Source organism: Salvelinus alpinus, chromosome 20, assembly GCF_045679555.1.
Source record: "Salvelinus alpinus chromosome 20, SLU_Salpinus.1, whole genome shotgun sequence".
NCBI classification, from domain to species: Eukaryota; Metazoa; Chordata; class Actinopteri; order Salmoniformes; family Salmonidae; genus Salvelinus; species Salvelinus alpinus.
Window position 1 is genome coordinate 31,391,676 of NC_092105.1, and position 12,846 is coordinate 31,404,521.

Consider the following 12,846-nt stretch of genomic DNA (forward strand, 5'->3'; position numbering starts at 1 on the left):
ATACACAATTATCTGTAAGGTCCATTAGGGGTCTGGGACTATCTCGAAACCATGAGACAGTACGTCCACTTGCAACACTTGGCTTGCAACCCACACCCATCTCAGCCATTCCGATGCAAAAATAACCAACCACTATCCCACTGTCTCAAAAAAGTTGCTGTAAGAAACGCTTTGGTTGTATTGTTTCAGAGTACCGACAGCAAGGGCCGTCTCAGACAAACATCCATTATCAGTCAGTGAGCTGCAGATACCTGTGACTGTGACAGTCTAGTCTGTGTGTCTGAGGCGAGAGCTTAATCTCTGCTCATTTTTACTGTGCACTGAGGCACAGCAAAGCAAGGCAAAGCATGCAAAAGGCCTAATTGCACATTGCAATAGAAGGGCTGATTGCAAACCAACAGAAGAGAGGGACAGGAAACAAACTATGAGCTCCTCTAACAGACACACATACTCTAATCATATTAAGGTAAAATGAGGAACAAACACAACTAAATGAATACAGAAATTAACAGGACTGTCACTGCACTGTCAAAGCATGTAAGTAAGAGACCAGTAGCAAATGAACAACTTCCAAAGAAAATCATACCGATACAGATTGATGACAGGTGACCCTGTCAGATTTAGACATATAGTCAGACTAAACAATGGTTTAAAAGAGAATACCTCATTCGATAGACAACCCTAATTGTTCAACCCAACATGTCAGTGTACCCGTCAATTAACTAGCCACAGATTTAACTGATCCTATCATTCCTGAGAGGAGCGGGATGGACATGAATGACAATAATTCCCTCTTCCATCCTTCCCGTAGCCCTCCGAAGCCCTGGACAACAATGTACACAGCCAAAGACCCTCTACATGGGCAGCAGCTCAGACTTCCACTTAAAGCTGCCAGCCTCTGCGAGTTTGTTTAAGAGTGTGTGTGTGTGTGTGTGTGTGTGTGTGTGTGTGTGTGTGCGTGCGTGCGTGCGTGCGTGCGTGCGTGCGTGCGTGCGTGCGTGCGCGCGCGTGCGTGCGTGTGTCAAGCATGGCTGCATTTGTGTGTTTAATGCCCATAGACAGTAGTGCCTATGCATTCCCTATACATACTGTATCTTATGGAAATGCCTTGCACCTATCAAAATATTTTACTCCAATGGATCTCTTTCCTAGCAGTGACCCTAGAAGACTAATATTTTAACTCAGAACCTCTTAAAAGGTTATGTCTTATGACTATGAGTAAAAACAAATTATTCAAAATATATATACAGTGATTGCCCAGTTTACCATTGTTGCTAAAGCATTCATATGATCAAGTCCATAAGGAAGATTACAGACAATTAAATTATGTAGATTATTTACAACGCCATTTTTGTATTTTCTTATCACCCTGATTTAATGAAGGGCGGTGTAGCATGGAATTATTATTACTAATTATATTTATATGGTGGCATCACCAAATGGCCCTGGGTGACTCTCTCTCTGCTGTTGCTGAATGAGGATTGTTGGGTGTTGGATGAATCACCCGCCTGTTCTCATTTCTGGGCAACTGCTGCAAGCATCGACCCCTGAGCCCTCTGCTCTGCCTGTGTCCTGTGCCAGGTGGCAGCTGGGAGGGATAGAGTCTCTCCAGCCAGGCTTAGCAGCCCTGGTCCCTGCTCCACACTACAGCCTGGTCCCTGGGCCACAGATACAACAATGCTACGGCACAGGGGCATGACATGAGCATGACTGACCTACAGACCTGGATCTGTGTGTGTGTGTGTGTGTGTGTGTGTGTGTGTGTGTGTGTGTGTGTGTGTGTGTGTGTGTGTGTGTGTGTGTGTGTGTGTGTGTGTGTGTGTGTGTGTGTGTGTGTGTGTGTGTGTGTGTGTGTGTGTGTGTGTGTGTGTGTGTGTGTGTGCGCGCGCGCGTCTCTCTCTCTCTAAATATATATATACAGGTGTCTATGGCCAGTATGGTGCATCAGGAGGTTATCCCCATGGTAACATCCTCCAGGGCAACAACAATTCTAACCCCTCTGCTATCACGGTGACCGTACGAGGCAGTTAAAGGAGAAGGCCTATGGTCAACTACACAAACTAGTTTAAGGTTAGAGAAAAGGGCAACCTGCAGTGGTATTTCCTAAAGGGTAAAGCTTCATGTTCAGTCTGAAAAAAGTGGGAAACAAGATGAGAGCAGCATTTCACTCAGCCTCAGTGAGACCTGGCTGGCTCCTATAAGGTATGATGAGCACACAGTCACTAGCAGGCCTGCTCCTTGGGGTGCTTCCTCTCTGTGATCGCCGTTTTACCCTGTCAAACTGATGGACAGAGGGAGAGTACAGACTTTAGCCCCCTGAATGAGACACTTTCCCCAGCCGCAGCCAAGAAGAGCTCTCCCTCTCAGGCCAAAAGCTAGCTGAGACTACTGAAGCAACACATCACATTCAGACAGACACCACTTTAAAACCATTTTAGTCCTGATTGTCTTATTGTTGTACAACAGATGATTATTACATGATCAGTACATGATTCTGTATGTCTTCCATGTTCTGTCTCTAGTCTCTACTGGCTGCTGTCATTCGGTTTGCTTTGTATGTACTTGTATATGTGTGTTTTTTTTGTGGAAGGCAACAGTCAATGTACAATGTGTTATGCAATTTGTTCTGTTAACATATACAGTGCAGTAAATATACTAATATACTAATAAATTAGGGTTATTCCGTCATGGCTCTTTTCCTGCCCCCCGCTCCCCCTTTCCTGCCCTCCCCTTACATCAGCATATTTGGCAATAAAACAATTATTACTTTATCACATCAATAATTTATTTGTGCCTATTTTCCAAGGCAGCAGCCATTTCAGTAGTACTATCTGGCTTAGCCGGCACTTTGATACACGTCCTTAGAGACAGGCCCATTTTCAGTAGGAAACACTCATTGATTCATTAATCACATAACCAATTCTGTAACATTTCAGAAATATCGAATATTAAACCCCTCACCGATGAATAATTGAGTCAAATGAGTAGAATCAACACAAACAGATCATACGGGTCAAACACAAAGGCTCCTCCTCCGGCAGACTCAAATCAATCCAGTCAGACTCAAATCAATCCAGTCAAGTCAATTATCCAGTGGATGGCTGAAGATCTTCCACCACGTCAGCCAATCTACAGCTAATTGAATTGTCATGTATTAAGACCATGCAGGGTGATACTGAGTTATCACAATCAAAATCCAATGGCTACAGAACCTCAATAGGACACTGTTATCAAATGTGATTTTTCACACTTCTGAGCTGAACTGAACCAAGCCAAGCTGAGCAGTACACTGCTGGCCTTATTTGCTGTAACTGTGCTGAAAAGAACAATGTGAAAATTCAATATCCAAACCAGAAAAACACAGTTCGGGTCGGCAGTCGGAACTATAGTGTGAAGAGTGATGGGAGAAACCACTGTAGATATTGGTCAGCTGATTCCCCTTATACTGTACTTGAACCCTCTTGAAACTAGGATGAAATAGAGCTTGTTGTCTCAGAGCAGTGAGTGCTGAAAGCTAGTCTGATTTATAGAGGAAGAGATGAGGTAGTGGTTGGTCTAGTACTACTGCCTGAGAAGTGATTCATACAAATCCTGTATGGTCAACTCTGTGTATTTTAGTTGGCATCATTCATCCCCATGTCTCATGTTTATTGAACTTTACCCCTCAAGCTTTAAGTTGGCTAGAAAACTAGGGAGAAGCTTACTAACAGCTTGACTGTTAGGAAAAGGTGCAGAGGTGAGATAATGGCTTTGTTTCGCAGATGTTGAGAGTTTGTTGAACCACACAAGATACAGTGGCAAGACAAAGTATGTGAACCCTATGGAATTCCCTGGACTTCTGCATAAATTGGTCATAAAATTTGATATGATCTTCATCTAAGTCACAACAATAGACAAACACAATCTGCTTAAACTTATAACACACAAAGAATTATACGTTTTCATGTCTTTATTGAACACACGGTGTAGACATTCACAGTGCAGGGTGGGAAAAGTACGTGAACCCTTGGTTTTAATAACTGGTTGACCCTACTTTGGCAGCAATAACCTCAACCATACGTGTTCTGTAGTTGCGGATCAGGACCTGCACAACGGTCAGGAGGAATTTTGGACCAATCCTCTTTACAAAACTGTTTCAGTTCAGCAATATTCTTGGGATGCCTGGTATGAACTGCTCTCTTGAGGTCATGCCACAGCATCCTAATCGGGTTGAGGTCAGGACTCTGACTGGGCCACTCCAGATGGCGTATTTTCTTCTGTTGTTGATTTACTTCTGTGTTTTGGGTCGTTGTCCTGTTGCATCACCCAACTTCTGTTGAGCTTCAATTGGTGGACAGATAGCCTTACATTCTCCTGCAAAATGTCTTGATAAACTTGGGAATAAATTTTTCCGTCGATGATAGCAATCTGTCCAGGCCCTGAGGCAGCAAAGCAGCTCCAAAGCATGATGCTCCCTTCACCATTCTTTACAGTTGGGATGAGATTTTGGTGTTGGTGTGCTGTGCCTTTTTTTCTCCACACATAGCGTGTGTGTTCCTTCCAAACAACTCAACTTTAGTTTCATCTGTTCACACAATATTTTGCCAGTAGCGCTGTGGAACATCTTTTACGAACCTCAGACGTGCAGCAATGTTTTTTTGGACAGCAGTGGCTTCTTCCGTGGTGTCCTCCCATGAACACGATTCTTGTTTAGTATTTTACATATAGTAGACTCGTCAACAGAGATGTTAGCATTTTCCAGAGATTTCTTTAATTCTTTAGCTGACACTCTGAGATTCTTCTTAGCCTCATTGAGCATTCTGCGCTGTGCTCTTGCAATCATCTTTGCAGGACGGCCACTCCTAAGGAGAGTAGCAACAGTGCTGAACTTTCTCCATTTATAGACAATTTGTCTTACTATGGACTGATGAATATCAAGGCTTTTAGAGATACTTTTGTAACCCTTTCCAGCTTTATGCAAGTCAACAATTCTTAATCTTATGTCTTCTGAGATCTCTTTTATTAGAGGCATGGTTCACATCAGGCAATGCTTCTTGTGAATAGCAAACTCAAATTTTGTGAGTGTTTTTTATAGGGCAGGGCAGCTCTAACCAACATCTCCAATCTCGTCTCAATGATTGTACTCCAGGTTAGCTGACTCCTGACTCCAATTAGCTTTTGGAGAAGTCATTAGCCTAGGGGTTCACATACTTTTTCCAACCTACACTATGAATTTTTAATTGTGTATTCAATATAGACAAGAAAAACAACAATGTTGTTGTGGCTTAGATGAAGATCAGATATGACCAATTTATGCAGAAATCCAGATAATTCCAAAGGGTTCACATACTTTTTATTGCCACTGTATATGGAGGTAGATTAAATATAGTCTTTGGAATTTATTCAGTTAAGCTGACACTGCGGAAAACCATTTTATGTAAACATCACATTGTGTCAGCAGTAATAAGAAAATCTGTTTGATTTGTTTACTCAGTAAACATTCTCATCATATACATGTCAATGCTACAAATTCAATTTTATAGGCAATGCCCACTGCAGTGCAAATCTGTTCTAAAGAGAACTTAAATGACCAAGACAAGACATTCTATCCAATTCTTTCAGCATCCAGTAACCACATCCAGACCATAACAAGCCATCTGGGAGCACCTGACTGTCAATGCCTGCTCACATACCCTGGGGCCATGGGCTATTCTATCTCTAGCCTAATCCTGTGTAGAACTGAGGAGTCCACTAACAATAGCACTTAACTGATAGAATTGGATAGAATGTCTTGTCTTGGTCATTTAAGTTCTCTTTATACCATATTTGTATTGCAGTGGGCTTTGCCTATGAAATCAAAATGTGTTCCATTGACATGTACACTACCGGTCAAAAGTTTTAGAACACCTACTCATTCAAGGGTTTTTCTTAATTTTTAAGAATCTCAAATATAAAATATATTTAGATTTGTTTAACACTTTTTTGGTTACTACATTATTCCATATGTGTTATTTCATAGTTTTGATGTCTTGACTATTATTCTACAATGTAGAAAATAGTAAAATAAAGAAAAACCCTTGAATGAGTAGGTGTTCTAAAACTTTTGACCAGTAGTGTACTCCCTGTTCAACCACGACTGCATGGCCAAACACGACTCCAACACCATCATTAAGTTTGCTGATGACACAACAGTGTTGGCCTGATCACCGACAACGATGAGACAGCCTATAGGGAGGAGGTCAGAGAACTGGCAGTGTGGTGCCAAGACAACAACCTCTCCCTCAATGTGAGCAAGACAAAGGAGCAAATTGTGGACTATAGGAAAAGAAGGGTCGAACAGGCCCCCATTAACATCGACCAGGCTGTAGTGGAGCGGGTCGAGAGTTTCAAGTTCCTTGGTGTCCGCATCACCAACGAACTATCATGGTACAGACACACCGAGACAGCCGTGACCGTAATGCGCTACAGAGGGTAGTGTGTACAGCCCAGTAGATCACTGGGGCCATTCTTCCTGCCATCCAGGACCTATATAATAGGCGGTGTCAGAGGAAAGCCCATAAAATTGTCAGAGACTCCAGTCACCCAAGTCATAGACTGTTTTCTCTGCTACCGTACGGCAAGTGGTACCGGAGCACCAAGTCTAGGACCAAAAGGCTTCTTAACAGCTTCTACCCCCAAGCCATAAGACTGCTGAACAATTAATCAAATGGCCACCAGACTATTTACATTGACACCCCCTTCCATTTGTTTTGTACACTGCTGCTACTCGCTGTTTATTATCTATGCATAGTCACTTCACCCCTACCTACCTACATGTCCAAATTACCTCAACTAACCTGTACCCCCGCACACTGACTCAGTACCGGTACCTCCTGTAGATAGCCTGGTTATTGTTATTTTATTGTGTTACTTTTAATATTTTTTTTACTTTAGTTTATTTGGTAAAAATTTATATAACTCTTCTTGAACTGCAATGTTGGTTAAGGGCTTGTAAGTAAGCATTTCACGGTAAGCTCTACACTTGTTGTATTCGGCGCATGTGACAAATCAAGTTTGATTTGATTTGATGAGAATGTTTACTGAGTAAACAAATTAAACTGAGATCACCTGATGCAGAGGCCTTGACTTGGCTCTGCCATTTTGGAACAGGATCGGGTTGGGCTGGTTCTCCGAGAAAGCCATAACAGCCAGCACATTTTACAGAAATGCTTTCCATCCGGACAAATATGTAAACCAGCTATGAAAACAGAAGTGGGTCCAACCTAAGAGCCTCAGAGGGTCAAGAGTAAAACACATCCGTTTCCTTGGAAAGTCTCCTTGCAGATCATGTAACGCAACCATACAGTAAGGTGACATTGATAATCTCTAGGAGACCCTTTCGTTCATAAACAAAACAGATTTTTATGGGCTACTGTTACCACAGAAAACAAGAAAACAAGAAAGAAAACAACAAGTAGAAATATATTGCAGAAACATACTGTAAATGTATAGAGAGAGATATATGGCTATACACTGATTGTACAAAACATCATTTTATCAGTGTAGTCATAGATATTGGCTGTTAAGACTTATCTCACTATATTCAATATTTTACATTACAATATACACTGAGCATACAAAACATTAGAAACACCTGCTCTTTCCATAATGAATCCAGGTGAATGCTATGATCACTTATTGATGTCATCTGTTATATCCACTTCAATCAGTGTAGATGAAGGGGAGGAGACAGGTTAAATATGGATTTTTAAGCCTTGAGATAATGGAGACATGGATTGTGTATGTGTGCCATTCAGATGGTGAATGGGCAAGACAAAATATTTAAGTGCCTTTGAATGGGGTATGGTAGCAACAGTATGAGTGTGTCAAGAACGGCAACGCTACTGAGTTTTTCATGCTGAAAAGTTTCCAGTGTGTATCAAAAATGGTCCACAACCCAAAGGACATTCAGCCAACTTGACACAACTGTGGGAAGCATTGGAGTCAACATGAACCAGCATCCCTTTGGAACGGTTTCGACAGCTTGTAGAGTCCATGGGCCGACGATTTGAGGCTGTTCTGAGGGCAAAAGGGGGGTGCAACTCAATATTAGGAAGGTGTTCCTAATGTTTTGTACACTCAGTGTATTTAAGGCTATATATATCTGCATGTAGACTACTGATTTACTGATTTATATCCATCAACAGGAGTACCTCCCATTCTACTGGATGATAGTCCAGCATAGAAGCATGGTGCTCAGATAGATGACATCTCATCTAATTAGCCCCTGAAGGAAACCTTACTAATGTCATTAGATTACATTAGGGAAGCATTGCATCCAACCTGTGTCTTTAACCATACAACCATAGCCATGGTAAAAGGGGTTATACATTTCAAACAACCTTGAGCTGTTTGTATGTGGTGATGGTTATCTACTGTGGCAGACACCACAGGAGATCAAGGGTACTGTGATAAAATAAAGGCAGGTTAGTATGGACTATAGCTACCTCCTCTCCTCAACTCTCATCATGTCATTGTGTTTGCTCAGCATTGTACTGCTAGTCCCTGGCGTCTGCTCAATGTTAGATGGCAGGGACTGATTTAGGAACAAGTACATAATGGCATAAAAAATAGGCTAAAAAAAGTATCATACCTTTCCCAAGACGAATACCAACAGGAAAATACTTGATATTCTTCTGAGTAAAACTATTAGCCTACAGTAATTTAAAATCAAAACGTAAACCCCAAATTACTTTATCTATCTGGTATTGTGCACAGACATGCTTAAGGTCTATTAAATCCAAAATGGCATTTTATCTTTACTTCTTTATGGATAAGTTCCTCCATCTCTCCCATGAATAATTAATTCTACAGAAGTATTCCCAGGGGATACCAGACCAGTTCACAGTTCTTTTTTATGAAACTACCTGGATTTCACTCAAGCTATTCTAATAGCCATATCCATATATGTCTGATATCCTCAGTGAGGCAGGTATAAGACTATTTGATGTGCAGACCTGAACTAAATGAAGGCACGCAATAGTATGGTGAAATAGATTAAATCTCAGCAACAACACATAAACGGTGTGTGTGTGTGTGTGTGTGTGTGTGTGTGTGTGTGTGTGTGTGTGTGTGTGTGTGTGTGTGTGTGTGTGTGTGTGTGTGTGTGTGTGTGTGTGTGTGTGTGTGTGTGTGTGTGTGTGTGTGTGTTTTATTGAATTGGAAAGAAATCCATGCTGAAGTTTAGTCGCACTTGAAACACTTTGCAAAGCCTATAACACCGATTCCTTCACGTTGAGATGTCTGAGTCGTAGCAGCGGCGCAATGCTGACAACCTCAAACTCTGCATTAAAAAAAAATGTATCTGAGCAGTAGGGCGTCCACGGGGAATTGGAACTTTAAATGAATCTTTTGAAAGACTAAAGTAAACATTGTTTCACCTGCTGTGATTACCTGCCGTAGGCTTTATTCTGCTTCATCGTTTTCACGCTCTGTTGGGGGTATTGATGACGTTTTCTATATTTATATTGCCTGCCCCTCAACAGATCAACTAGACTCTCTATAGCAACAAAGTAAAACAAAAGATGAGCTGAAAAGTAGAAAATTAATCTTAGAGAGCATTACAAACACCTAATTGATCGGTTGATAGATGGAGGATGGGCATATCCCAATTTCATTCTTCAATTCACTCACTTTCTACATTCATTTCCCAGTTTATGTCATTGTTGCGCACAACACATTTGAACAACCCATCTAAACGCAACATCCATGTATAGGCTACTTTATGTCAAGAAACTATACTACAAGTCAAGGCTGGTGCCAAGGCTGTGCCAAAATCACCAGTTTTTGGACGACAATTCTGGAAAGGTAACACATAATTATTTTTCACCGTGTCGGTGTCACTGCATCGCATGTCGCGGGCTGCATTCTACAACAACCTAGGCTACAGCCTACCGTACAGCATAGGTCTCCACGGACAATATTCCACGAACTATGATTTAGGGTAGGCTACTTATGATGCTCAACTTCCGCATTTAGTTATAGCCTATTACATCATCATTCTGAATAGAAATAGACCGTACACAAATGTCAACCCATCATTTTGACTCAATTATTCCGATGGCATGGGGATGAATGGCATTCGCATTTGCACCACCTTCGCCAGAATCATGGTGGGCAATTTTGAGAATATTTCATCTACGATACTGACTAGCAAAGGGTGAGAAAAACTAACATTATGTTGCAACATAATGTTAGTAAACTGAATTATCCCGTTATCCCGGCCATGCACCGGGATGGTAAAGAGTGAACCAGCGAAGTTTGATCGGACTGTGCATCTCCCATACCCACCAGCTGCTACCCTGCTTCTCTTACCTTGTTCTGCATCCACGTCTGTCTTCACACACGAAAATAATCCCGATATGGTGAAAAAGGCGATTAGAAATGTGGACATCGTTGCGGAGTGAGGGCTGAAGAGCCACAGCACTTCTCCCACGCGAGTCCAGGAGAGCCCCCCTAATCGAGCGCCGTTCTTCAGGGATGCCAAGAGGAATCTGTTTGCGGAACGGACCAGCAACACTCCCTCACTCCGTACATTCACATTGATCAGTAGGTCTCTGCTAGGTGTTCAGCTAAACGGATGTACGACAGACAGTAAGAGAGGGAGAGAGCGATGAGAGAGGGGAGGAAAAGAATGGAAGGCGGGGTAGGAGGATACAGAATGTGCGCGTCTTGGCTTTTCAAAACGCATAGAAGTGTGTCTAATATTACTTAGCATCGAACCATTGTGTCACAAGATGGACATCCGTCAATGGCTCATGGTTAGTGTTAGTGTTTGCACCACCATGTGTCTATAGTTTTGGATACGTTTTGATCACCCATTCCCCATAAAACAATATTATTGATTGGCTATTTTATAACTTGTATATGATCATTAGCCCGGGTACCATCATTATCAGTTTAAGGAAGTTTCGGGTAGATGCGATCCTAAGCCTTTTGGTCTACATGGTTTTCAATGAGCAACATGTTATTTTCCCATAAATTGAAGAGGTCATTTGATACATGCAAACACGACTAAATAATTACTTATAGTTGCATATTACACGTGGATAAATGTGTGACTTGTAGAACTAAGGTAGCATTAGGCAGAGATGGAGTCATGGGAATAAAGTAGCCTACATATCTCCTGGGTTTGACATTGATAAAACATTCCAGGGCTTTAGATTTCACCTGAATTACCTTTTGGATCTTCCCCATCTCTCCTTGGGTTGGTCTCCTCTCCATAAAAGGTCATCTTGCCACCACCAGTAGGCCCACATATCTATGGGCTCAGGGTTTCATGGTCTCAAACCATATGCTTGGGTGGTTCTGCCATAATTTTCCAGAATGGGTAAATAAGACATATGTAGTATTTTACACTTAAATGACATTGTTAAATGTAATACAATTTTGGAAATTACTAGTGGGTTACTAGAGTTAACTCCAACAGTGCAGTGTTGGCCCTACCACTCAACCTTCTGTGGGGTTGGACTCTTCTCCTTATACAGTACCTCTCTGATGCTGTAGAATGGTAATCTCCACCACCCAAACAGTAGATCCACATATCCATGCGCTCATATGATGAATCATCTGTAGTAAAATGAAATGTTTAAATGTAATACAATTGTAAAAATTACAATTAGTGGGTATAGTGTTAACTCTAATGGTGCAGTGTAGGCCCTATACCAGTCTTTATCTTACAAAATCTAAAGCAAACATACATACATTTTCTGCTGTAGAATTGTTTAGACCTCATCTGACATGTTTTCTGAGTTTTCTAGAAGACAGACAGGTGTCTGAGACAAATCTGTAACACAGGAGGTAGCCATTGTAAACTGGGAGTGCTCATTATCTATTGAATTCGGCCCGCACACTGCACTAAACAGCCCAAGGCTAGCCCAATGGACATGTTTCTCTGTTCTGCTACATCCCTTCCAAAGCACTGACTTGCAGCTTTGAAGCTTAAACCATGATCCTTCACATTCAGTATTCACTAGGGGAAAGAGAGCTGAGAGCAGAGAGCTCTACTGCTCTTTCAACCACAACAATACAGTGTTTTTTATAGGTTGGATATTATGAAGTGAAGCCGGACCTCATGTCTTACATCTGTAAACCGAATAACTTGAAAGCATGTTTACTAAATGTAAATTCAACAATAGAGTGTCTGTAAACCAATTGACTGTTTGAATAGAAGCTTGACATTTTATGAACGTTATAACACATTTAATATCACAGTTATTATTTATAATTCAAACATTATTGTCAATTTATTTCGCAATTTGCTGATTGAATATACATAATTCAGCATGTATCATACATCACATATAATTACATTTTTGTGCATTTCATTAGTTTCCCTACAAATACATGTTCTAAAGACATATCATAATTAAAGTACTTTTTTCCTGCCTTGACACTGGTGACCACCATTGAGAGACCCTCATTATTTCAGAAAACACCTCATGTGTATTAATCTATTCCCTGCTAGAAAAAACATATCTGCAACCAACTGTCTGCCTGTCATGTCAGCCTCACCTACTAATTAGCAACACTAACACCTATAGAATCATGTCAGCTTCGACATAAAGCCATTACACTAATAATGATGACAGCCATGTACTGGGAGGGCTTGCACCTGTCAATAAGTGTAATGCTCACTCTGGACCTGGCTGCTTAGCTACAGAGCACATCTGTCAGAGAACATCTCAACACCCAATGGCATCGTGGTGTGTCGTGAGCATCATGGCTTTTCGAACTAGGCTTCTAGAAGGGCACACTTATCTTTCTCTCTTGCATCACGTCACTCACGTGTCCTCCACCGACACACACAGGGAGCTGCTCTCCTGTCTG

General features: G+C 41.4%; 1 protein-coding gene across 1 annotated transcript in view; it reads right to left on the reverse strand.

Annotated features, from left to right (window-relative positions):
- Window positions 1-10,633, reverse strand: part of LOC139546650 (low-density lipoprotein receptor-related protein 1B-like) — a 462,326-nt gene extending 451,693 nt beyond the window's left edge. The window contains exon 1 of the mRNA XM_071355272.1: window positions 10,333-10,633. Within this exon, the coding sequence (XP_071211373.1) occupies window positions 10,333-10,411 (79 nt within the window). The 5' untranslated portion in view covers window positions 10,412-10,633. The remainder of the gene's footprint in view (window positions 1-10,332) is intronic.
- Window positions 10,634-12,846: the final 2,213 nt, after the last annotated feature.